This window comes from Cyprinus carpio, chromosome B1 (assembly GCF_018340385.1).
Source record: "Cyprinus carpio isolate SPL01 chromosome B1, ASM1834038v1, whole genome shotgun sequence".
Lineage (NCBI taxonomy): Eukaryota > Metazoa > Chordata > Actinopteri > Cypriniformes > Cyprinidae > Cyprinus > Cyprinus carpio.
The window spans coordinates 2,278,909-2,305,565 of NC_056597.1; the positions used below are offsets into that span (position 1 = coordinate 2,278,909).

Genomic DNA, 26,657 nt, shown 5'->3' on the forward strand with positions numbered 1-26,657 from the left:
GACACTATAACATCAGCTGTTATATGTGGAATTCTAATGTGTACTGTAAGAAATCATCAGTTGCAAAATTTAGTTGCATCAAACTAAATCCAAGAGGCATCATATTTGATTATTCAAATATTTAACATATAATGTTAAATATATCAGAAGATTTAAATGAATCTTTAAGAAAACAGAAAAGTTCACATTAATGAAAACCGCTTTCTTTAAAGTCAACTTGAATTAGTTGTATGTAATATCCTTGTGCGAGGGACCCTCACCTTAAAATTTAAAAGATATCTTCTTGTATGAAGACCCATTTTACTGTGAAAAAAAAAAAAAAAAAAAAAAAAAAAAAAAAAAAAAAAAAATATATATATATATATATATATATATATATATATATATATGTCCAAATGTTATTTGTAAAACATTTAGTTTCTGATTACGTTTTTCACTATGGCACTGGACTGTTAAACCCTATTTGCACGGGATTAGTATTACCTGGTGACCTCCAGTCATTTGTAATAATTTTGGAGGTTGTCTGTGATCTTAATCCCGTGCGAATCGTCCATGTCTGTAATTTGTAAAGTAAAAATTCCCCCGCAAATGACCTAACGTACCATTTTTCACCGAACACCGAGGTCCTGTGATAATATTAGTCCCGTGCGAATCGGCATCTGTGATTTGGCCAGCCGTATAGCATTTTCCGAGGTTTTTGTTTCCTGTGTGCCTTTTTATCCATCTTTCGCGAAAAATGGAGCTGCGTTGGATTGTTTGATAGTATTTTTGGGTGCTGTCATATTGCTACAGTTTGCAGAAAGGTTTTGAGGTTAATGTGTTACAAACAAATCAAGCATAAAGCTTAAGATATTTTAACTTGGTGAAATGTAAATGACACCGGGCACGAAACTATATATATATATTTTTTAATCCATCTAACCGGACCATAAAGCCTGACATCGTATCCAGGAGATAAGTCAGTAAAAAAAGGATACAAGTCAATTATCCCGTGCGAATACAACACACGAAATTCACATGTGGTCTCCAGATAATACTAATCCCGTGCGAATAGGGCTTTAGATGTATTATTTTCGTACTTTTATTGCTAATTTTTTTAATCTTTTTTTTTTTTATTGATTCATTTATACATTTTTATACTTTTTTCATAACATTTCCAAGGATGCCCTAGCACTTACTTCCCTGAACCCGTTTGATAACCGTCTTATGTTGTGTGTGCTTTTCACCAGATTGATTGGCAAAGAAACCCAATTTAAACTTTTTAAATAATTACACTAAATGTAATTACACTGAATATAACTCTAGAAAAGTAACAAAACATTTGACCTGCATATTTTGATTTAGTCATGAATTACAAGTTTACAAGGCCACTGATTTTTAATAATTATTACGTGCTGTAATACATTTTATGCAAAGATATTCAAATAATTTCTCATGAAAAACTCTTGCATGTTTTAGGCGTTTTCTTAGTCACAAGCATATTTACTTTCAATATGGTTTTAGTTGAAAAACATTAAAGTAAACGCAAGACTCATGAGCTCTCATTCCACAAGGTCCAAATGGACTCGCACAAAAATCCTACGCTGATTTAGAAGTACACAAAAAGGATGTGAATTGAGAGTGCAAGATAAGGTTTTCAAATACAAGCAGCCCACATTTGTTACACACATTGACCCCTCCAAACTACCTGCCATGCATATTTGGAATAATTGTGCTAAAATGAATAAAACTCGCACTAAAATATGTGGTTGAAAAATGGAATTGGTCTTTATTGACAGATTTTACATAGACTCTTAGTCCTCTTGCTGTTCCACCACTGTTCCCTTCTCGCTGACATAGATACCATCCAGGAACTTCCTGATGTCCTTCTTTCGTACAGTGGTGGCCTGCTGGATCAGAGCAGCTGATGGAGAAAAACAGGGGGGGGGGGGGGGGGGGGGGGGGTTAAGACAAATCAGTTTAATTGATGACTCAAGGTGATGCACCCAAGAACTCCCATGTGCTATACAAGCTGTACAGAAATCAGACATGTAACATGCAAACCAAGCCAGTGGTTACATCTGTGGACTCAAATGCCTTGAGTGTTATTCTTAGACGACCGTGAACATGCAATAAAGCCCTAATAAAGATGGTGTTGTAAAGCTGTTTGGAGTGTAGGATATGTCAATTCAATCTGAATATTGTATTTGAAATTTGGCACTTTGGCAAAGAAAACTCAGCAGATTTAACAGTGAACATAAAAAAAAAAAAATCACAACACAGAAGAGACAGGTTCAATGACAAAAGCAGGAAGACTGGCACAGAAAAGAGCTGAGAGAAAGGCAAGGAGCGGCAGCAGCTCCTGACACCCTGGACGGCGGTCTGGTTCTAACCTCACGTGTTCTCTACGACTCCGGCTCCACTACAGTGCCCTTCTCTGAGACATAAATACCATCCAGGAACTTTCTGATATCCTTATTTTTCACTGTGGTTGCCTGCTGGATGAGGGCAGCTGAAACAAGAAATGCTGGGAAGGTGAGGCATGCACACACTAAACTACATAATGCTCTTTCACACAACTTGTGTACAAACACAAACTCTCTCACACAAACAAAACCCAATGACAGACAGTCCTTCAGTCACCCTCTCAGATTATACAACCCAGGGTTAAAGGGTTAGTTCACCCAAAAATAAAAATTAGCCTGTTTTACTCACCCTCGAGCCATCCTAGGTGTATATGACTTTCTTCTTTCAGACCAATCCAATCGGAGTTATATCAAAAACTGTCCTGGCTATTTCAAGCGTTTTCATTGCAGTGGGTGGGTGTTTTTCTTTAACTCTTTCCCCGCCAACATTTTTGAAAAAAAGTTGCCAGCCACTGCCAGTGATTTTGATGATTTACTAAAATTTGATGGCCTCCAGTATATTTTGCTGTATGAATATTTGAATATGCAATACACCAAAATAAAGATTAGAGCCTCTACTTTCAAAAAAGTAGGTAGGGTTCATAAAAATGTATCTTATTGAGCAAAAAGGTGAGAATCACTTTTTTTTATCAAAAACTACATCTGGATAATATTCAGTACGATTATTGGATTTGATTCAGTACGATTATCCCCCCTCTGATTGGATTCGTCTGAAAGAAGAAGGTCATATACACCTAGGATGCTTCGAGGGTGAGTAAATAACAGGTCTATTTAATTTTTGGGTGAACCCTTTAAGAATATCAGAAGGGGGAAAGGAGGCTAAAAGGCTAACATTTCCACAACCAGTCCTGTAAAAGAATGGCATTTCAAATCTATTTTAGAACAAACAAATTACTATTTTCAGAAAACAAAGTTGGATGAGTCACTTTTGATATTTCAAAATAAAATCACAAAACAAGATGTTTTTGTGCATAATACTGGGATTAATTAAAACAGCAACTGAAAGACCTATAACTAAATCCAAATTGTCTTAACTTGCTTAGGACAAGCACAATCGTAATTTAAATTAGAGCTGCAGTCCGTAAGTTTTGCCTCTTCGTAGCCATCTCTGTTTGAAAACCTGCAATTGAAGCTGTTTGCAGAATTATCTTCCTTGTGTGGGTTTTGCATAGCTGGGACAACTTCTATATGTTTACAGACGTGACGTAAAGACGCAGTATCATGCCCTAATTTCCCGCGAAAACCCATACCGCTCAAGAGAAAATATTACTATAAGCTAACCGTTGTGAATCGGGCTAAAGTAAGGCAATAGTTTTGAACACTGGCTGGTTATGTACTTGCTCAAATATTGATTTCGGATCATTTAACCAAAAGTTACGGACTGCACCTTTAACAACGCTAACAATTCATAAACCCTTTCATCTGCAAAAAGGCCCTTATACAGTTAAAAATTATGCTAATGAGGTCAAGTTGCATGTATCTCTCATCAAAGGATGACACTGTACATCTTAGAGACTCTTACCCGAGTTTGACACCAGCTCAATGTCATTACCCTCCAGAACCAGCTCGTCTTTTTGAGCAGCGGACACGGAGCATGACACGCCTACACACAAAATAAATAAATTCATTAAAATAAATAAAATTCTGCATCAGTGCAACCAGGAATGTATAAAGTATGATTATGGGCTTTATGGTGACAGAGTACATGAAATCAGACATAAAAAAAAACCTTTACACATACCTGCCCTCATGCGGACACGGCGGATGTACTTCTCTCCCAAGAAGTTTCTGATCTCCACCAGAGCGCCGCTCTCCTGAATCGCCACATTAATGGGGAAATGGGCATATACAGATCGCATCTTGTATCTGAAGCCCTAGAGAATAAAATTAACATGCATCACACAACAGTTCATATCTTTTCCTCTTCAATAACACGGCAAAGAAAGAAAAGTTAAGGACACTAATACAATCTTTTAAAAGTGGATTTACAGTTAGGATCGTCTTGTGTAAGAACAAATGTACCAAAATCGAATTTACTTACCAGGGTGACCCCCTTGATCATGTTCTGGACATGACTGCAGATGGTGCGGACTGTGGCCAACTCCTTCCTGTTACCCCACCACTTGTCCACACGCAGCTGAAACAAATTGTTTGCATAAATTCCACACATATTAACATTAGGTATTTTTACATCAGTCATTTTATTAATCAGAATGAATCCAATATGATTTCATATTCTGGAAGTTGCAACATTTCATATTTTGAAATATAAAATGTTGCAATCCAATTCACAATTTACATGCACTTTACACTTATCCCAAACAAAACTTGTTGTACGGAGCATATTTGCTATTATTGAACTGTCAGCTTTCTTTTTAGACGTTGTCACATCAGAAGACTTTAACATAAATTGAATAAATATTCAATCTGCTTCACTTATCAGTTTGTAAGACAGCACAAGCACATTTGTAAGATGCAAAATGAACATAAGCATCATAGCACTGCTCAATGCATTTTTTTAATCAGACTCAAGCATTTACACACTATTTTTTTTTTTGCCTGATGATCTGATTTCAGGTGTCACCACCTCCTTCCAATCGTTTTAATTTTTATCCAGCCCAATCGGATCAATTGAGGTGTTTACACAAAGGATTTCCAGTCTGCTTAAGCCATTAATCGTATTATTAACTAATATTTGGGTGAATATAAATATAACTATTGCTAGAATTATTCTGCATTCAATCCCATTTAATTTCCATGTATCAAGAATGCAAACCTTTCTCTGTTTCTTGCCCAAAAGACTGAGCTCCAGGTTAATGTGGTTGAACTCCCGGCGGAGAACTCCACGGGGTCCCTTCACAACAACTGTGCGGCCCTTGAGGGACACCTCAACTGCAAGCAAACAGCCAAAATGTCATAAAAGTACAGACATCGATAAGGGGAAATTGTTTTTAAATACTTAGGATGTGGCGTATGATTTTTGGCATACCGTTGGTGGGGATGTCCACGGTCTGGTTACTGAGAATGGTCTTCATTCTGAAGGAACAGACAATCAGACAGAGAACGCTGAAATATACACATATTGATGATTTGTCTTTACGGTGCATTCATTTATCAGTAGAGAAAACCAGATAACGTAGCCTACAGCAAACCCCGTGCCATCAGTCAGAATGAACTGTCAACTAACGTTACATACCGACAGCAATGTTAAAATATCCTTCGCCTTCTCAGTCGGTTTTACGGCTAACTGAACATCACAAATGTCATAATGAGACAAGTATGGCTTTATATCAATGTGTCTAATTAATGCCTTGTGCTTGCTTCGGCCTACAGGTTTGGCTAACAGATAAACACCGACAAGACAGACTGCGATAATCAAGCAGCATCGGATTTTCGGCGCAAATACAACTACAGATATTTTCATGAATATGTAAGCTAAATCCTGGGGCACTAGGGAACCCGGTCGGATTTGACATTAGTGCAGATTGTAGTTGATTAAAATGCACAAGAACAGGATGCGCCATGTTCTTACCTCGCCGATTAAGGGGGAAAGGAAGGAGGAAGGACGTCATGACGTAAATGTAACCAGTACGTCTTGCGTCATCGCCAGTTTCCAAGGCACAACTAAACGAATACAGATACTGAAAAGCAAAGTGAACTGTCACAAAGATTATTAAATAAGATTTTATATATATATGGAAATTTACCATATCCACAAGTTTGTCAGGTATTTATATATTAAGCGATATTAAGTCTTTGTCAGAAACATGCAGTTTGAGTTCATCGATGTTGTCAGTGACAGGCTCAAGAAGCTGGATACTGGACTAATAATGATTAAATATATTAAAATGAGTTTAATATTTTGTACGCAGGTTATGCTGTTTACAATGTACGAATATATGCTGAGCTAACCAAACTGGTAGATGATGATTGTAGTATGAAAGTTTTTAAGTGTTATTTGGAGTGGCCTGATCCTTCGCTTCTGGTCGCAGGTTTACTGTAACAGACTGACCTCTGCTGCCAACACATCCTCAACACTCACGGAGAGGAAGAGAGACATGAAAGAGAAGGCACTGAACCTGCAGGACTTCATATCTGGAGAGCTGTCAGAAAAGAGCAAGTGCGAGGAAGACAGAGACAGAAGGGAGAAAGGTAAACGTATGGACACACCACTGTCTTTTTGGTGCATGAATGTGGAAATCTTTCAGTACCGTGGTTTTTATCAAAGTGTCATGATATTACTATGCTCATCAATGCCATACCAATACGAAAGTAAAAAAAAAATGTATGATTTACAGTGATTACTTTTCAAAATCAGTTGTTCACTATATAGATGTTGTGCTTGTGTTGGTTTTGTATGGATGTTTTGTTGCAAAACGTTTTTTAAACGGAAACGGTGGCGTGTTGAACACGTTGCAAAACGTTTTTTAAACTTTGCAACTATGGCAGCTGAGAAGGCCATTCTCTGTGTTCTTTTTGAAGAATTTTCGGAGCCTGATGATATTGATATAAATACTTGTTTAATACTGCAAAGTACCCTCGATGTTACAGTCACTGCCCTTGCCGTCCAGAATGAAAGAGAACATCTTACCAAATTCTGACTGAAAACACATCTATTTTATCTCCTGGTAGCTAATCAATTCTAATTTAAATTATTTTATTTCTAGTTCTTAATTTTTAAATACCTTGTATTAATTATCATTCTCATTTTTTGTAAAGCACTTCATTACCACTGTGTATGAAATTTGGTATATAAATAAACTTGCCTTGCAATGAAGTTAAAAATATAAACAACTACATCATCATGGTGATATGCTATATTTTACTATAAAACTTTTACGGCAAACATGTCTTCTAATGTCTTCAATTGTTGCATATACCGAGCTGCAGCGGACACATTTGTAAACTACTTTACTAGGACCCATTGTGCGAGGTGTCGCTTTAATACCGCGTGGTTTATATACATGCTGCCGCTGATTGGGCCGACATTTCTGACACACCCACCAAACAAGAGAAAACGCATCTCAAACCCGTTGCACACCGTTGCACACCGTTTCCAGGAAACGTGTCGTTCAACCCGGAAAACGTAGCAAAACGTTGCGCACCGGTGTAAGCTTGAACGTGCCCCAGTTGTTCCTTTAGGCACATAGATATTGTTTGTTAAGAAACAAAGTGTGTGCTTTAATTGCTGAATGACTGAAAGCATTTTTGTTTGGTAAAGAACAATTTATGTAAATGTTTTTTAAAAACCTGGCAAAAAAATAAAAAGGAAAAAAAAGGACATTAGTGCAGTTTCTGATATTTATATGGTCAAAGGGTAAAATTCGAATCACTTTTAATGTCAACCGGTGATATTTTTATAGCAGACTGCCTGCTTTAAAATGCATATAAATATTGGAAGTCACACTATATCTCCCAAGAATATGTCTTAGTAAGATTTTATGATCAAAGCTCTAAGGTTTTGATTGTAGGGGGGACTTATAATGCAATGCAGTAAAATGATGATTGAGACTAATAAACACTTCTCAAAAACCTGATGAATCATGTTTTATAATCACCTTTTAACATGATTTTCCTTAAAGAAAAAGTCCAGTAATTGTTCATCTTGAAATATTACTAACAACAACAATACAATATGTTATTCTTACACTAACTTTATTAAAATCAATAAAGAGTTCACTGCAATAAATAAATAAATTGATTTGTACTAAAAGGCCTATTTTGTTAAAAAAGTATAAACTATCAATCAGATGACAGAAGGCATGTAGTAGATTGTGTGCAACATTTTTTCCAGCAGTTTTGATTATGTCCTACTTTAGAGATAATTTAGAAATTTGCGTATCAAATATGATACAGCTAGGCTTTATAGGGTTAAGATGTAATACGTTTTATGAGAAATAGATATATAAAAAGATACCTCATAATGAGGACCAGGGGCTGTTAAGCTCCAAACACAAAAATCAGCTATAAAGCATCATAAAAATAGTCCATAGGACTTGAGCACTACGTACTCCACTGTTTAAGGTCAGCAATTTTTTTATTTATTTTGTAAATAATACTTTCATTCAGTAAGGATGTATTCAATTGATCAAGTAAATACATTGTAGTGTAATACATTTTATTTTTTTTATTTAGCTTTTTATCCATCAAAGTATCCAGAAAATATGTATCACCATTTTCAATAATAATAATAATAATAATTTAACGGCTATTTTCAACATTGATTTGCACCAATTCAACATATTAGAATAGACCAAATGAACACACTATGATTTCTGAAGGATCATGTGACACTGAAGACAGATCAAATAATTGCAGCATTGTTGAACATAAGGGGCTTATTTCACAAACATGAAAAAAAATAGTTTACACACCCCAAACCTTTGAACCTTAGTGTATGTAGCTATATAGTGTTTAGTGTTGTAAACAGAATTTTGCTATTTAATGTAAATCTTGCTAAACAACAATGACTACCTTCCACTATTATTGTATGTAAACGAGCAGCTTGGACATTCTGTTATTTTAAAATGATGTTTATAAGCCAGTGTTTCATGAATTGTTGAGTCTATCAACTGTTATTGTTGTTATAGGTGTGCGAGGAGGCCTGGTGTCCCAGTATTGGGAAATGCTGGGCGGGAGGAGAGTATGCCACAGCAACCGTTATGGTGAGTGTATTGAGTCTGTGAAATCTTAATGTTATGGTCTTGACTAAAGACCTCTACTTGATTTCCCACACTCTTTCTATAGTTGATGGGGGACACATGCGCACGTGGCTGTAGGTTTTGACATCCTCCACCTCTTGATCCAGAGGAGCCATATAACACAGCTAAAGCCACTGCAGCGTGGGGTCAGGACTATGTAGTACTCACATCAGTGGACAGAGATGGTGAGAAAACATGAAACACTAGCAAACCAAAATGAAAGACTCCATGAAATCCTTGGACATTTGCCATGCTCAATGCTTTCCTCATTGATGTATTTCCTAGTAAAACTAAGACATATTAAAGGGCTCATCCATTTAGTTACATTATAGCCACGAGTTTATCTGTTATAATCATTTTTACTAGTGTAGTAGGTTTTAGTAGTATAGACATGGACTAAGAAGCACAAAACTTTCATTTTGGTTTCATTGTGTCTTTAAAATTTACCATTGCACTTTATTTTTGACCTCTGACCATATTTTTTTTATTGTAATGAACAGACATTCCAGCCTCCAGCCTTAAAGAAAGGTACAAAAATGACAAAAAAATTGTTTCATCCATTTCTCTCATACATGATCTTTTCTCTCTTAGGAACACTAAAGTCTTGGTAGAGTGTTTGACTCCTGATTTCCGTGAAGATCTGGCAGCCGTGGAGAAAATTGCTTTGTCTGTGCTTGATGTTTATGCTCACGATGTACTCAACTGTCAGAGATTTACAGAGGTTAGCACTGTAGAGTCTCGTGTGCTCGCATAAAAAGTCTTCTACGTAACATTAGCTTTTTTCTTTTTTTATAATTTTTATTTATTCATTTATTGTTTATTTTTTTGAAGAATGTTTTTAATGTTGTTTGTAAAGTCCAGAAGCACAGACAGCTTTCAAAATGTGGTGTTTAATTTTTTCGTGTTTTATTTATACACAAAAATATATACACTATGTATTTGTGATTGTTTTTACTTGTAAAAATGTCAATAATTAAAAAATTATTATATATTATAAAAATAATAATAAATATAGTTCTAAATATTATTATAAATATATCTTTTTTATATTTATTATTATATTTATATTTAATTTATATTTATATACAATATGTCTGTTTTGTTTCTAGCATATACAGTCACCACCAGATGGCAGAAATATCTAGTCTGTTTTATCGAGTGAATTAGTAGCTCTCATCATTTAAAGCTTGGAGATTTCATTGCAGACCTCACTTTTCATCTTTGACCTTTGACGTTAAGGCATGTGCATGACCCCCGTGCAAACTTCAACCAATTGAGGGACTCTGGAGTGGACTGTCTAACACTGGGGCAGGACATGCAGCCAACCAAACGCCATCTCAAGATATGACAATAATAAACCACCAAACTCTGTCCTAGATGGCACACTCCCAGTCTGTTCACTAATCATCTGATACACTCTGCACACAGAAATGGCAAGTGGTGACTGACATAACAACCTGATTGGCTAGCTTTACTCAGCTCTTGGTAGTAAAGGTGTGGTCACATTTTGTTGAATTTCAAGGGCAAAATTGTTCAATTGTCTATTGTCAATAGTTGAGCAATGTATGCAGCACAGCTCACAGAGTAAGTGTCTTTGTGACCAATTTGAACCCGTTGCGAAATCTGTGTGGAAATCTTTCACCCTAATGCGAAATTGTAAGTTTCTTTGTGACCAATTTGAACCCGTTGCGAAATCTGTGTGGAAATCTTTCACCCTAATAGCAACTCTATGTAGTTTTGTGTATTTTTTTTGACTTTTGAGTCCCTTATAGTTAAGTAAAGTCTCTATGGTAAATATATTATAAGTGAATAGCTATAAAAGTGCATTTGCCGTGCCATAAAGCAAACTGTTCTTTTCGATTTTTTGAAACTGATATTTCAAGGTAAAAAAAAAAAAAAAACTAAAAAAAAACTAAACATACAGTTTAAGTAATCTATTTTAGATAACGTTGCATAGAAACAAAACAAACTCAGACTGGACATGTTGGGTAGATCTAAGAAGAACCGAATTTTACCAAAGTGAGAAGCCTTCAAGAAATAATAATTCAAATGCAACAAGCAACATTTCAGTTTAATTCTGTTACATCACACACTTGTCATGCTTTCAGAATGTCATTATCTCTTGTTGAATGCATCAGTCTGAAAGTGTGTGTCTGATTGAAGGAGGAAGAGTGTGTTACTCCTGAGAAGTTTGCTTACTGGGAGAAGGTTGGCCAGATGGGCTTTGTCTACACAGCCAGTGGGCCACTTGTGCGCTTCTCTCACAAACAGGTTACCTGACAACATGTTTTAATTCATGGAAATTTAGCTAATACTCAGATAATGGTATCTGTTAGCATTCCCGTTTATTTTTTTCAATGACAGTTGCTTGGCTGGTGCAAGATGCCCCAAAGCTGTGACTATAAATCTGCCATCTTTTCTCATGAGGCAACAACGGCTACATCAATAAAATGAATCATTTGCTGTATGTTGCTTGCAAAAAAATTAATTCCATTATCTACTTTAGAATTTATAAAAGCTTTTACAACAAGAGGAGTAGTTTCGATTCTCGGTGCAGCCAAACATTGACTTTATTTTTCATGAAGCACTTACAATTACACATACTGTAACAATATTTGTTTAAACATATTGTTTCATTTTTTAGGTGAATTCTTTTTGAAGAATCTGCTGAAAAGAAGCGGAAGACTAACTAGTGAAACTAGTGAACATCACCTGTCTACAGTATAAAAACTACTAATAGGATGGTACAAAAATGAAAATTCCATAATAATTCACTTTCCCTCATGTCATATTTCTTCAGCAAATAATAATACAGGTTTGGAACAACATGTAAATGATGCCTGAATTTAAATTTTTTGGGTGAACTGTCCCTTTAAGTATACATTTTAAACAAGTATGTTGCTGTAACTCGTAATGTTGTTTTAAATAAATTGAATTAAAGATCTGTATGTGTATCATTGAAGTAATACCAATAGAATATATTCAATTCAAACTGGTCAAAGATCATGTTAATTGTGTATTTTTGTTTCAGCCATGGTTGGCTTCCATGTTTAAGCCTGCGAAATGAGTATCCAAAACTGCTTCATTTCATTGGTCCAGATTTATTTAAGAAATACATTTTCTTCAATCATTATTCATGATCATTATAAACCTGTACAGTAAGAGATGATTTTATAAAAGCTACAACTGTGACTCTACAATAACATACACAGTGCAGGCTGAACAATACATATCAGAGGATTAATAAATGAGTGACACAAACAGCTATTTGATATCACAGGCCAAATTTAAAGCAACAGGCTTTTTTTATGTCCAATTGGTCCTAGTATTTAAAAGTTGCCATTCTTTCTGTTCTGCTCCCTCAAACATTGCTCTCAAATAAGTAGATGATTTTGTCATTAAAATCTAGAACACTGATTACTGTAAACAATAATATACTACTATACAACAGTACTGGGATGTTAATTAGTTTTGTGTACAGTTAATATACGTTTCAAAAAAATTCCGAAATGGTACAGACATAAAAACATTCTAAAAAGTACTGGGATGTTAATTAGTTTTGTGTACAGTTAATATACGTTTAGTGTTTAAAACATTATAAAAACATTCTTTTGTGAACGGCTATGAAAGATAAAACATTCTGAAGACAGAAACACACACACACACACACGCATTTTTAATTCCAGTAACGGTCACACATTACTTTGGTTTTCTCAGCAAAAAGACTTTAATCCATGTAAAGTGCACGTGTGTGTGTATATGTGTCAGTGTCTAGGCTTTGGATTTCTTGATGGGTGGTTCACTGATTCGTGGAACTCCTCCCGATGGTGTGAAGGGAATTCGGGTCGTCACCTTTTTTCCAATGGTCTCGATCTATGCAAAACACACAACATTAAACCATGGCAACTTATAAAGTGATGAAGTCAGGCAGGTAGGCACAGCCACTAACATGTTAACTGCACAAATATCCACTCACCTGAAAGCCAAAGTTTTGTAGCTGAGGGTGCAGATGGTCCAGGACTCGTCGACCATCAAAGATAAATGCTGGTTTCAACATCTTGTGGTATATTTTCTCGTAATCCAGATCCTAAAAACAAACACATGCAATACTTCACTATTCTTTTTAGACATACCATTGTATGTGTGTGTGTGTTTTTTTTGCTACATTGTAATACCACATATACAACAATAAGAATATGGTAATAATTCAGTACCATGGCAGGGCTCAACAGTAAGGACTTGTTAGCCAATAGTTCAGATTTATTAAAAAAAATTATTTACACTTAGAAATGTAATAGTATCATTTTATTTATTTGTATATTATTTACATTCTAAATTAATTAAATGTAGAAACCAAAAAGGCAATACTTTATTTTAAGGATTACGGTTTGGCTTAGGGTTACTTGCATGTAATTATGCATAATTTATTGTTTTTATAATAGTAAGTACATGTAGCATGTGTAACAAGGACGCCTTAAAGTTTTACCACCAAAAATTTATTATTTATATTATTTTTGCATTTAAATTTATAATTTTGCATTTAATAAATTTTTTAATGTATTAAATATTTTTACATTTCTAAATTAATTTATATAATGACCAAACATCAATTAATTTACATTTGTAATAGGTTTTTTATTAATTGTAAAATTATCATTTTAAAATATTTAGTATTACATATTTTTAAATTGCTTTTATAATATATTTACATTTAAATGTATGATTTATTCTAAAATTATTATTTAAAAAAATATTTTTAAATACATACATTAATAGGTAAATCATACATTTATTAATAATAAGATACCTGGAAATTAATGCATTGTTTGCCAGGCTACATGCACATGATCAATAAATATGGTGCTGATATAGCGTTGGTCCAATAGGGCAAGTGTCAGTTCTGCTTTTGTAAAGCAAAACACTTTAAATCAAAGCATGAATCAAATATTACCCTATATATCAGTGCTTTCTAAATCTGAATGGAGTTTGTGTTTTCTGTGTGCAATGTACCTTAAACATGTCCCACTCGGTGCAGATGACCAGGGCATGTGCACTTTCACATGCCTCATAGGGGTCTGACGTCACTGTTACAAGATCAGCCACTGAAGAGAGAATGAGAATCACGGCAAATTAGACAGAAACACGCAGACGCCAACTTTCTCCTGCATTCTCTTATGTGTTTCTCCCCTACATTACATTCAGCATGACACAGCACTCTCTCCCTCTCCCATCATTCAACCACACTTGACCTAATGCATGGTTTTATCTGCTCAACATGCATACCTCTCTCTGGGTTGTCTCCGGAAATGCTGGGTTGAGACAGGTCCTGAATTATCTGCTCCTTCAGCACTTTAGGGTCATAAATATGGAGCTTGGCTCCTTCGTCCATTAGATACTTAGAGATGTAGATACTGGAGGACTCTCTGAAACACACATACATTGCCTATTTTTGAGCTGCCATTGAAAATACCTCTAAACAAAGGCCAACAGAACAAAGATACGCACATCTCTGAGCAACACAAAGTAGAGGTGCTTTCTTTCTAAATGAATCACTGTTTTTGGAAGAACTGCCTGAAGAATTCAGTGAATAATTCAATTAATTATTATAATTCACTTGTAGGCACCTACTGGAGAAACGATGTAATAATGCCTTCGACTAATGGAAAGAAAAGCAGAGTGATACAGTAAAAAGACTCTCAACACTCAGCTAATCAAATCTGAAGATTGGAACTAACAGTGTAATAAACGTTTATGATTTTACATTAGTTCTAAATCACTAATCAAATAAGTAGATTGGTGACATTCACTCCTTTGTGCTAAAAGTCAGATTACCTTGCTTTCATCAATGCTGTGAATCTAGGATTGATTAATGCCATGAATCATTCTTAAATTGTGCTGCATAACATGATCACCAGGTATTGCATAAACTTCTAGAGTTCATATTACCTTAAATGCTGCTCCTATTAGGAAAAGATGGACATATTAAATAACAAAACATTCTGAAATTCATGTGAATTTTTCAGTTAAACTTCACAAACAATTTGTGACAAATTGTCATGCTAATACTATAATTATTTTTTCTAGTGGTATCAGACTTTGGACCCCACTTAGTTATTGAAGGGATTTGTTACAAGCTTGTGTTCATGCCCCATTCCTATTATGTTTTGAATGGAGGTAAGAAAATAATAATAATAATAAAATAAAAAGTCATGATGTCTTGAATGGAGGTTGAAAAAAAACAGCATAGTCATAATTCTCATCTAAAACAATCCACATGCAGAGGCATGACATAGACTCACTCAGTGACTCTAGATAAAGGTCATGGGTGGCACAGGCGTGTTTACGCATGTATTGTAGTGTTTTAAGTCTGCATGGTTTTAATAGGATATAGTTCAAACCAAGGAAAACTGTGTAATCTTCATTACACAATCAAAGTTGATGGTTAACTCATGCTGACATCTCACGGTCTGTGTTTTGTAGGTAAAAGTGAGACAGCTTTTGACTTGTCATAAATAAAACAGACTGGTTCAAAGTATCCCTGTATGTACCTGGTGTCTCCCGTGTCCTTCTTGAAGGAGAAACCTAGCAAGGCGATTTTCTTCCCTGTAACGGTGTTGAACAGGCAGTCAATGATCCGACAGGCAAATCTCTTTCTCTGATATTCGTTCATGTCAATCACCTGAACATAAGGAAGCACAGAGTGAAAGGTTAGACTAAATTAATCAAACTTATTTTCTGATATCAGTGAGTTTTCGTATGACAAGTTATCATATGAAAGTTTTTGGTTGGTAAGACTTTTAAATGTTTTTGAAATAAATATCTTCTGTTCACTAAGGATGCATTTATTTGAGCACACCATTAAAAACTCTAATATTGTGAAATATCATTACAATTTAAAAAAACTGTTTTCTACTTTAGTATACATTAAAATGTTGTTTATTCCCGTGGTGGCAAAGCTGAATTTTCAACAGCCACACATTCAAACTTGCTGTGACATGATCAGTCAACCATTTAATGATTTTACATGAAGCTAAATCTGACTCAATGCGTCTTTCCATTGAATAATGATTCATGCAAAGCCAACATATCCCATCAAGCATCCAAAGTGAAGTTTACCTGTTGCCAGTATGACGCAACCTCTGGGAGATTCAGTGCCTCACACAGATACACCAGATTCAGCACATCCTTCTGAAAACAACTTCCTCCGAAACCTGATACAGACACAAACCCAATTGAAGCACAACTCACATTTGTTTGCATGAATCTCATTCTATCATATCAGAAAGAGCACCAATAATGAGGAATTAAGATGGCAATATCAAATGGTAATGCACTGACCCACGCTGGCTTTGAGGAACTTGCTCCCGATGCGCTGATCCATGCCGATGGCTCTGGCCACCTCCTCGACATCAGCGCCGGTGGATTCACACAAGGCAGAGATAGAGTTTATACTACTGATGCGCTGAGCCAGGAATGCATTTGCTGCCTAAAACACACATTAGAATTAAATGAGTTTTACATATCAAATTATTACAGAAATGCTCCGCTTTTTTCTGGCTACAGTTCTTATCACTCTGATCATTAATTGAATTCTTATATTTACATTATACATACCAGTTTGGAAAGTTCTGAAGACCAGGTGTTGGTGGTGATTATGCGTGATTTGGGGACCCAGTGCTCATAAACTGCACTGAGAGCCCTGATGGCCCTTTGACCCTCTGGATTCTCATCTCCACCTATCAGGACGCGATCTGGGTCCTTCAGGTCCTTCACTGCTGTACCCTCCGCAAGGAACTCTGGGTTAGAGAGAACCTGTAATCAAAGGTGGGAAAAGGTCATTTATTAACACAGAGGGGCTGTCAACAAATCCAGTTGGTTTCACTTGAAAGAGATGCAAAAATAGCAACCTTAGTAGTAAATCCCTTTTAAAACAACAGCCTAATCCAGATTATATTTACAAGTAGATGATGGCTGTGTAAAATGTCAAACTAATGTAGAAGCACATTTAACGACATGAATTAGACAAACAAGTTCCTTTAACTTTTTAATACCCCCACTGTGTCCTATTTGAGTGGACACACACACACATACATACATTTATATACTGTACGCACAAACATTACTATTCAGTAGGAGTCCATAAGATGTTTTTAATGTTTTATAATGAAGTCTCTTATGCTCACCAAGGCTGCATTTATTTGATACAAAAAGTAAAAACATTACAATTCTGAATTATTACTACAATTTAAAATGACTGTTTTCTATTTCAATGTATTTTAAATTGTAATTTATTTCTGTGATGCCAACGCTAAAGTTTCAGCAGCCATAACTTCAGTTTTTAGTGCTACATGATCCTTCAGAAATTATTCTAATATGCAGATTTGGTGCTCAAGAAACATTTCTTATTATTATCAATGTTTAAAACAGTTGTGCTGCTTAATATTTTTTTAGAAACTGCAAAATCAAGTTGTTTTAGTTTTCTTTGTTGATTTTTAAGTTTGTTGTGTTTTTTAATTTTTTTTTAGGTGATTTAAAAAAAAAAAACTTTATACAATTTAACCTCAAATTCTGGACTAAAGCTCATGGACATTTGTCAAGTTCCCCATACATCAGCCGCTCACACACACACACACCTGCAAATTGAGGCTGGGTTTGGTGTTTGCATCAAATATCCTGCGGATGCTCTCAGCTGCACGGACCGGCACCGTGCTCTTCTCCGTAACGATTTTATACCCATCTGACACCTCCACAATCCGCCGTGCACATGCCTCGATAAACTTCAAGTCAGCAGCGCGACCTTTGCCCATACCATACGTCTTAGTTGGTGTGTTTACCTGAGCAAAAGAGAAGGATATCTGTGTCAGTGTACAGACCTACAAGCAAAACCATATTAACCAGTGTGTCACACTCACAGAAATGAAGACCAGATCTGCCTCTTTAATGGCAGAGTCGATATCTGTAGAGAAAAAGAGGTTCTTCCCACGGCAAGACAACACCACTTCATTCAGACCCGGCTACAACAGCAAGAAGAAGAGGCACATTTCATGAAGAATTTTCATTCAAAACATTTGTAAATCCATTTCTTTTATAATTTTTTTTTTTACTATTCAAATGTTTAAGGGTAAAAATATTTCTAATTAAGAAAAGAAATCAGAGTGCACCTTTAACTTGAATTGATATCTTTAACGTTGTTACCTCGTAGATGGGCAGGGTGTCAGAGTTCCAGGCTTTGATCCGGGATTCATTAACATCCACTACTGTTACTGTGATCTCGGGACACATGCTTGCTATGACACTACATGTCGGACCTCCAACATACCCAGCGCCTATACAGCAAATCTTTTTAATCTGAAACATCTGAGAGAAGAGACTTGGAATCAAGGTTTAAGAAATAGCTCTAAATGGTCTGCAACAGATTATGAATGGCCCCTTATTAACCAGCCAGCTACTCTCAAGGCAGTTCTCTTTCACAGAGACTCAGGGCCTCATGAGGTGGTCACTGGTAAGTATCATATTACTGACCCCCTGGGCCTTTAAGTAAAGATAAGAAGTTCGGCTCCTTCGAGACCTTCGGTTCTTTTGAACAGTTCATCCCATAATCCGATTCAGCGATTCTTTTATATAATATATATTTAGCGATCCACTAATAAATGCTACTAAAAATATCCCCTAAAATCTGTTAAGTCGCACGTGTGTATTACATTTAAGGTAATAAAAAAGAAACTATTTTTTACAGTTAAAGTAAATTACATTTGAACCCATCAGTCTAACTCATCGTTTCTTTGGTAAATTAGTTAGTGGGTTTTTATCATCACTTCGTGAATGAATCGTTCAGAGCGGTTTTGCGAAACAGCAAATCAAAAGATTTACTGATAAAAAAAAAAATAAAATAAAAAAAAATCCGACTCAAAAAAACGAAACCGTTTAAGTGATTAACGTAATTAACTCTGCTGTAACAGCCATGAATAAATAATTATAAAAACCAGATGATAAACTTTAAAGACAGATAGAAAGAACGCAAATTGTGTGTTCGCAAAAACAAGTTTATAAGTGTTGTCTGTTGATGCTTTTAACATGTAAAATATCATTAAATGATTTATGATTTGATTGCTGATGTTCTCGTGAACATAGGAACTCTTTAACTTTTATAACTTAACTGTTTTATCAATTAAAGATTCACGGAATATGATCAGTTTTAGATTCTGTATTATAGCTTCAGTCACAACTTTAAATTCTGTGATGTAACTTACTTTAAAATATATAAAAGATTTCAATAGCTGTATTACAGACTTACCTTGTCTCCCAGTGAAGTTCTTCAGTTGAACACTCTTCTGTGTGATTCAGGCCAGTACGCAGGTAAGAAATCTCCGTCTGAGGTGCCTTGTTCCCGAATGAATCAAACTATTATATCCTTGATACATGAACACACGCAGAACACACACACACACACACATTTACGAACACACACACACATATACGTGTGGGGGGGGGTGTGGAAGTGTAAACTTTTCAGAGAGGGGGGGGGACACTCTGCTTCCGGGTCATTGAGTCTTTCTTTTCAAATTAAGAGTCTCGTTAACCTAAGGAAGCGGTGATCAAATCTCATTTTGACTGCGACTTAAACAGAACAAATGAACATTCATAGACCCAAATGGTTTATTCTTGTTATTTAAATTTAATTTAATTAGATAACGTAAAATAAATACGTTAAAACTGATTATTGGATCACTTCATTTGACATGAATGCCACTAAAGCTAAGCATTACGTGTGGAGAACGCATACGTTTCAGAATCAGCCAATCAGACTGAGAGGTCTCGGTGTGTCGTAACATTACAGGGAAAGTATTAGTGGTCCTTTTGACGCAGAAATAACTCTTGAGAGTAGAGTCATATCGACAAATTATAGTTAGACACGTATGAAAGAGACTTACCACCACCACCAAATATTCCCATCCCCATATTTAACAAAAGAAAAACACGTCCTGATGCTATTGTTCATATTTATTTGTAGTAACCAAAGTGCATAGATCAAGCCCTTTGTCAGAGCAGTTTCATTAGAACAGTGTACATAGACAATTTACATGCCCTGAAATCCACACCACCACCTCAACTGATCTACCCAGAAATCATTAGTCCAGCCAACCGCACCAACTCACTTTTGAGCAATTAAGACATTCCAATATTCTCACAGAAGAGAAGAGACAGGAAGTTTGAGTAAGTTACACCAAACTTAAAATGGGGCAGATTTAAGATCCTCTCTTTGGTGTTTCTCTGGAGCTTTGCATTCTGTACACAACTGTCAAGGTGCCACAACAAAAGTGCTACTTTTTGTAGATTTGCCTTTAAGCGTAACCAAACAGGCAATCTCACTCTTCACAAATATTCCCAAAATTCCTTAGTACCCCATTTATTCTTATTTTATATCTTATATTGAGAGATTACATTGTTTTTAGATTTCCCCCACTGAAATTTGACAGTTACCCATACCATTTGACTAACTGTTTTAGTTAGTATAGCTACATGATTCCTGAGCAAATGCTTTAAAAATAAAATTTGACTAAATGTTTTAGTTACAACAAAAAAAAAAAAAAAATGCAATTGCGCTAGCGATATTTATACACAAAGGGTAAATAGATTGTCAAAGTCTTCAAGGTGGAGAGGTCTGCTTTAGATCGGCCACCTCTCCGTGGTCAGCAGATCCCAGACCATGACAACATCCACACAGCCATGATGTCAAAAGTGACAAGAGCGAAGTAAGAAATGGCCCAATAAGCCCATTTCATTATTGGTTTGGTCAAGTCTTGGTCAACCCTGAATCATTTTAATTACATGTGTGTTTAGAATGACTCAATGCAGAGTCAAAGCTCATACTCCTCCATGGACCAATGACATCATGTCTGTGAAGTCGTCATAGCTTTGGAATGTATTGGCTTCCACAGGACAAGTAAGATTATCCTCTTCACCCCAGTCTACTCAAAAATAACCCAAATCTTTTGATGACACCCAGTTTCTAGGTAAACTTTCTTCTAGATCACAATTCAAATGTCATTAAATAGGACTATATGTCATTTTAACAACTTGTTAAATACCTAATAATGCTTTATAATAAAAAAAATATATAATAAGAAAAAAAAAAAAGTGAAGACAGAGATATATAAATCCGGGAAACTTTTTAGACTCCAACAACTCAGCATTTTTACCACTAGGGCAACTTTCTCTTTTTGTGTGCTCTTTTGAAATGTAACACGTTTTAGAAACACTTTGTTATCCAAGTGTCTGTGTAGATCAGCGCCCCCTCATCGGACTAAAGAATCTGGAATCTGAAACACTGACAGATGATTAAGGAAACTAGCAAGTTATATTAGTCACAGTAGCTGATCAGGTGGAAGCTGGATTAAAAGATCAAATCTTTTGCGGTGGAAAAACCTCTAGTCCACAGGAGGTGCTGGTGGCTCTCTGCCATGATTCTAAATAAGAAGAAAAAAATTCCATCCAGTGACTACAGGAATTACAATTCAAGGATTAATGTACATTAACAGTGTTGAGTTGCTACACTTTCTGATTACTGTTATTTCACCGTACTAATCATTTATACACTGCTGATCAAACGTTTGAAATAATTCAATTTTGTTTTTGAAAGAATTCTCTAATGTTGACCAAGGCTGCATTTATTTGATTGCAATACAGTAAAGCAGTACTATTGTGAAATATTATTAAATTTTTATTTTAATATATTTAAAAATGTCATTCCCTCCTGTGATGGCGAAGCTGAATTCTCAGCAGCTATTCCTCTAATCTTCAGTATCACATGATCCTTCAGAAATCATTCTAATATGCAGAGTTGGTCCTCAAGTAATATCTTTTATCATTATTAATCTTAAACTGTTTTTGCTGCTTAATATTTTTATGGTAACAGTTATACAATACCATTCAAGTTTGGGATAAGTAAGAAATATATACTTGTATTCAGCAAGAACACATGAAATCCATCAAAAGTGACAGTCAAGACATTTATAATGTTACAAAACATTGTTTTCCAAATACATGCAGTTCTTTGAAATTTTTAAATTTTATATTCATGGAGTTTTTTGAAAATTTTTCTTGAATTCCACAAAAATATTAAGCAGCAAAAACTGTTTAACACTGATAAAAATAATAACTATTAAATTGTAATAATATTTCACTGTATTAATGTTTATCTGTATTTCTAATCAAATAAGCAGCTTTGTAGAGCATAGAGACTTTTTTTTTAAGAAAAAAGTAATTATTCCAAAATTTTGACCACTAATGTAAGTGATAACTCACTTTTTTGACCATCATTATGAGGGTTTAACTGTCATGACTTACACCATGGGGACCAGAGGGCTTGCCGCTGGCTGAAGGACCTCTCAAGCTGGCTGGGCGAAGCAAGAAGAGCATGAGTGCTACAACTAGCCATCCCATAATAATCAGCGGTAGCGTGATGTCCCCTTCTACGGAGGAGTTGGGGCCTGGCACTGCACACACAAGTCTCAAATGTTAGAAAACATAACAATGTTTGCTATCGTATGATATGCTTTTGTTTTAGACACACAGACTTACTCTCCTGAAGGCACTCTGTATCTGTACAGTAGGACTGGGACTGCCTCAGTTGGAAATGAATCACAAAGAAAATATTTCATCAAAAATGCTAATTAAAAAAAAAAAAAACACTATGACAGCATTGTGTATGTGGGCTTCTACATTACATTATTGCATAAAACATCAATTGATATCAAATTTAATTTGAAACAATCAGCGAGTGATTTATATATAACACAGGTATTTGTGTTATATATAAAAAGCATTATATAAAAAGAAAAAAAGCATTATATCTTTCATTTGTTATTCCTTGGCTGATCTAAGTAAACCAAAGAACCACTAGCGCCATCTGCTGGTCATTTACTTAAACTACAAAAGCAGAATTATTCAACACCTATAGCTTAATTTTTTTAAAGATAAAATAACCACATGAAGATATGTAGTTACATAATCCACTACAGCTCTTAGAAATTACAATTGGAACATACAAACCCTTTCAGATTGGGACACATCCTACTGAAATTAATTTATTGAAATTAAATGGATTTCTACACCATTACAAAACAAACATTTTGGCAATTATTTATTAGAACCATAGCTTCATTACCCAGTGTGAAATTCATTCAACCATAACTCTTTCTCTCTATTATATATATATACATATATATATATATATATATATATATATATATATATATATATATATATATATATATATATATATATACATATATATATATATATATCCTGGCAATACTATTCCATAGCTATAGAATCACAAGAAATATACACAATCATGTTATTTGGATAAAACTAAGTAAACAGAGGTTTTTTCAATTTCAGGGCAAAATCAATTTAGTTCAAGGTTGTTTACAATAATACTGAAATAATGAAACTTGTTTTGTGTTCATTTATAAATGCACATGAGATCGCTTTGAAAAATATGAAGACTACTACTGTAAAAGAAGATAAATCCAGTATAAGAACAGGGTCCATCTAAATCACATTCATTCACTTTTTTTCATACAGATCAGTAGATCAGTAAGTAAAACTTAAACTCAAAAGATCAATTTCTATTTGCACTTCGGGAATAAGCAAATGCAAGTTGTATTATATAAGTTATGTATATAATAATATTTGAAATGCTGATCTTGAAAAGAGAGATAAAAGGAGATGAAAAACTCACCAGGCTGATGAGTCTCCTCATGGCATGTTCATGAGAGCAGATGCACTCACACGGGTCAAAACCTCCCTCTGCCATCCTCTCCTGAATAAGACATTCAAACATTCCAAAAAAAATTTAAAAACTACAAACACTAAAAACATTCAATTATTTTAAACACACACTGAGACTCAAAAAATGAATGGGTGTGGTGAATTATAATGGCTTCACATGTGAAGGATGTCAGCATGACTCACATTTGAAATCCAAATAAACAAAGCTGTGGTAGGCTTATTTAAATAGGCTACCTAATGGACTGCTAATGTTGTAAAGTTAACAATATAGACATTTAGACTGCTTCTCCTCTCCCAAGCTTTATCTAATGCAGAGTTTTTTTTTTTTTTTTTTTTTTTTTTAATTCGTTAAAGTTTGTGGATTAAAAATAAAATCTGTTCGAGTACTTGATGATCCATGACATAAACTGTAAATAAATAAATACATACATACATAGCAGCCTCATATTGGCACGTCGCACGAAGAATTTACGATTTAATGACAAATAGCCTACGTTGGAGTAAAAAAATTCGTTCCAAGTTTTCATTTACACAAATTGAAAATTCCCATATGCGGTTAACAGTTAAAAAATTAACATGAGGAAAATTGTAATTATTGCAATAATATGTTTAAGTGATATGCTGTTATGGTTGTCAACTGCTTCAGGTAATGGGTGCGCGCTCTGAGTCTAAACTGCACGCTCCTTCGCGCGACTGAAGCATACTCATTAATTCCTAAATCGAATACCGCAGTTTAAAAATAAAAATAAAATCACATTCCTAAACATTTGCCACAGCCATTAGGTCCAACATCATCTAGACATAGTAGCCTAATGCTTTCAAAACTGCACTGTTTTGTTCCGTGTGTTTTAACAACTGAAAGTATTTGCCACTTTAGGCATGACTGAATCTTAGAAACTGTAAACAAATGAAAGGAAACACAAACAGGTTTGCTGGAACAAAGGAGCTTACTTACAACAGTGAATTACCACACTAATTTCCCACAAAATAACGCGAACACTTGATAGACCTTTGATGCAAATGTCTTGATCTATCAGTTGGCTAGGTTTTTTCCTAACTTGGTTCTGTTTTGTTTGCTTCTTCTTCGACTCAACCGGCTGACTTCAAAACATGTCTGTTTTGAACACTAAAAACTTATAAACCCACTCATAAACACACAAAATATATAGTAAGCATAGTCTATAAAATAAACAAAGAATAAAAAGTAATGTTTTCCCATCGTGAGATGCCGAAAATAGGCTATTCTTGCTTAAAGCATTTTTGCAGTGTTATTTGAGATATTAGCGTCTTCGGTGTTTATTTCTTCAGTAAAGCAGTGTAAATGTTTTGGCCTAATACAGACAGCAATTAAAAAAACATGAATAAGATTTTTACCCAAGTGCAAAACAAACCAGATCTGGATAGATGTCTTACCGAAGACTTCGACAACTCACTCGAAGAGATTTAAAACCATTCGCTTCAAACCAGCACCGAAATGTGAATATTGACCCCTGAGAGTGTCCGCCAGCACAGGCCAAATCCAGTGCAAATGCTCCCTTGTGTACACTGGTGTTTGGCAATGGGCCCCAGCTCCGGCTGATGTTCCGTCTGTGTTTTGATAAGGATCGGGGAAGCAAAAATTAGGAATGTTACTATGGCGAAGGCTCGGTTCATGAATGTTAAAGAGCTTGCACTGACGTTGATTTTTATCTGTCCTGAGGCGTCCAATTGCGCTGCCTAATTATTATTCATGAGGTAAGTCTTCCTCTCATTTCAGCCAATCAGCAAGGCGGACTGGACGAAGATAACACCTATATATTAATATACAGAAGGGACACATTTGCCATAGTAGGATTGGTACATTGATGTGGTGGAACTAACAGATGAGAGCCACGTCGCTACATGACGTGAAATGTCGCATGTTTTGGTAAACACTGAAATGGCGTTACATTACTCATCGTTCGCGAAGCCTACCATCTATTCATTGGTTATCGGCATTTTGCTGGCTGAGTGTAAATAATGAAATGTATATTTGCAGTGCGCATCATTGCTAGTCACAGGAGTGTGTCTGTGTGAATGAAGTGTGTGTATGTGTGCTCTTAATCTTAAACTCATCATCGTCACTCAGCCCCATATAAACTGCAAAGGGTTGTGCACATAGAAATGAACAGTAATTTTGGAAAATATTTTGAAAAATAACGAAGGCTACTCTAACATGAAACGAAGACTCATCTTAGTAGCCTAGTGAGTCTTACCAGAATTTAGGACAAAATTATTGAAATCATATTGTATTAACAGTGAAAACCTAACATGAAACGAAGACTCATCTTAGTAGCCTAGTGTAAGAGTACTATTAACTGTAAATCGTCTATTTATGTGCATAATTTCTGAGTTTCTCTTATTCCCCCAACCACAAGGCAATGGGGGCATCAGAAATACTTTTTTGTTGTTTCAAATACATATTTGTGTTAGACAAAATAGCTTGCAAACTTTCACTGAATCAATACATAATATATACATTATAATATTTTTCAGTGAAAATTAAACTATTTATAGTAGTATTATGCCTTCAATTGAAATATTAAATGTGCATATCCAGGAAAATAATGTTCTTATTTAATAAAAGATGCTTTATTTTACATGGTGTGACACCACTTTATGGAAGCCACAATGACAAGATCACGACCATGTGAATACTGAAAAGATATTGAAAATGAATCATGGCTGATTGCAAATAAAGCATTTCTATGGAACTGCATTCTGTGGAAGAGAAAAG

At 35.1% G+C, this 26,657-nt stretch overlaps 3 protein-coding genes, 1 long non-coding RNA gene and 1 other non-coding gene across 5 annotated transcripts; 2 read left to right on the forward strand and 3 right to left on the reverse strand.

Moving 5' to 3' along the window:
• Positions 1–1,743: 1,743 nt before the first annotated feature.
• On the reverse strand, positions 1,744–6,008 carry LOC109093037 (60S ribosomal protein L9-like). Its single transcript, XM_019106762.2, has 8 exons — positions 5,938–6,008; positions 5,395–5,441; positions 5,182–5,297; positions 4,447–4,542; positions 4,147–4,279; positions 3,928–4,008; positions 2,373–2,491; positions 1,744–1,903 (listed from the first exon to the last, which is right to left on the reverse strand). The coding sequence occupies exons 2-7, from the start codon at positions 5,438–5,440 to the stop codon at positions 2,385–2,387; spliced, it is 579 nt and encodes a 192-aa protein (XP_018962307.1). The 5' UTR covers position 5,441; positions 5,938–6,008; the 3' UTR covers positions 1,744–1,903; positions 2,373–2,384.
• Positions 6,009–6,010: 2 nt separating this feature from the next.
• On the forward strand, positions 6,011–10,756 carry LOC109089409. The gene is made up of 6 exons (XR_006153688.1): positions 6,011–6,132; positions 6,398–6,557; positions 8,996–9,070; positions 9,153–9,291; positions 9,698–9,827; positions 10,346–10,756. It is a non-coding gene; the product is annotated as an uncharacterized LOC109089409 (transcript).
• A 78-nt stretch (positions 10,757–10,834) lies between these two features.
• Positions 10,835–12,688, forward strand: LOC122135834. The gene is made up of 2 exons (XR_006153689.1): positions 10,835–11,377; positions 11,751–12,688. It is a non-coding gene; the product is annotated as an uncharacterized LOC122135834 (long non-coding RNA).
• Positions 12,689–12,723: 35 nt separating this feature from the next.
• On the reverse strand, positions 12,724–19,563 carry LOC109093114 (UDP-glucose 6-dehydrogenase). The gene is made up of 12 exons (XM_042716203.1): positions 19,401–19,563; positions 18,302–18,463; positions 18,019–18,120; positions 17,740–17,940; positions 16,721–16,918; positions 16,445–16,592; positions 16,223–16,317; positions 15,655–15,785; positions 14,390–14,529; positions 14,117–14,208; positions 13,083–13,193; positions 12,724–12,979 (listed from the first exon to the last, which is right to left on the reverse strand). Exons 2-12 carry the CDS (start codon positions 18,461–18,463, stop codon positions 12,878–12,880), a joined length of 1,482 nt encoding a protein of 493 aa, XP_042572137.1. The 5' UTR covers positions 19,401–19,563; the 3' UTR covers positions 12,724–12,877.
• A 1,120-nt stretch (positions 19,564–20,683) lies between these two features.
• LOC109079570 (small integral membrane protein 14-like) lies at positions 20,684–25,577 on the reverse strand. Its single transcript, XM_042716204.1, has 5 exons — positions 25,316–25,577; positions 23,853–23,933; positions 22,688–22,736; positions 22,454–22,602; positions 20,684–21,573 (listed from the first exon to the last, which is right to left on the reverse strand). The coding sequence occupies exons 2-5, from the start codon at positions 23,925–23,927 to the stop codon at positions 21,535–21,537; spliced, it is 312 nt and encodes a 103-aa protein (XP_042572138.1). The 5' UTR covers positions 23,928–23,933; positions 25,316–25,577; the 3' UTR covers positions 20,684–21,534.
• Between the last annotated feature and the right edge of the window lie 1,080 nt (positions 25,578–26,657).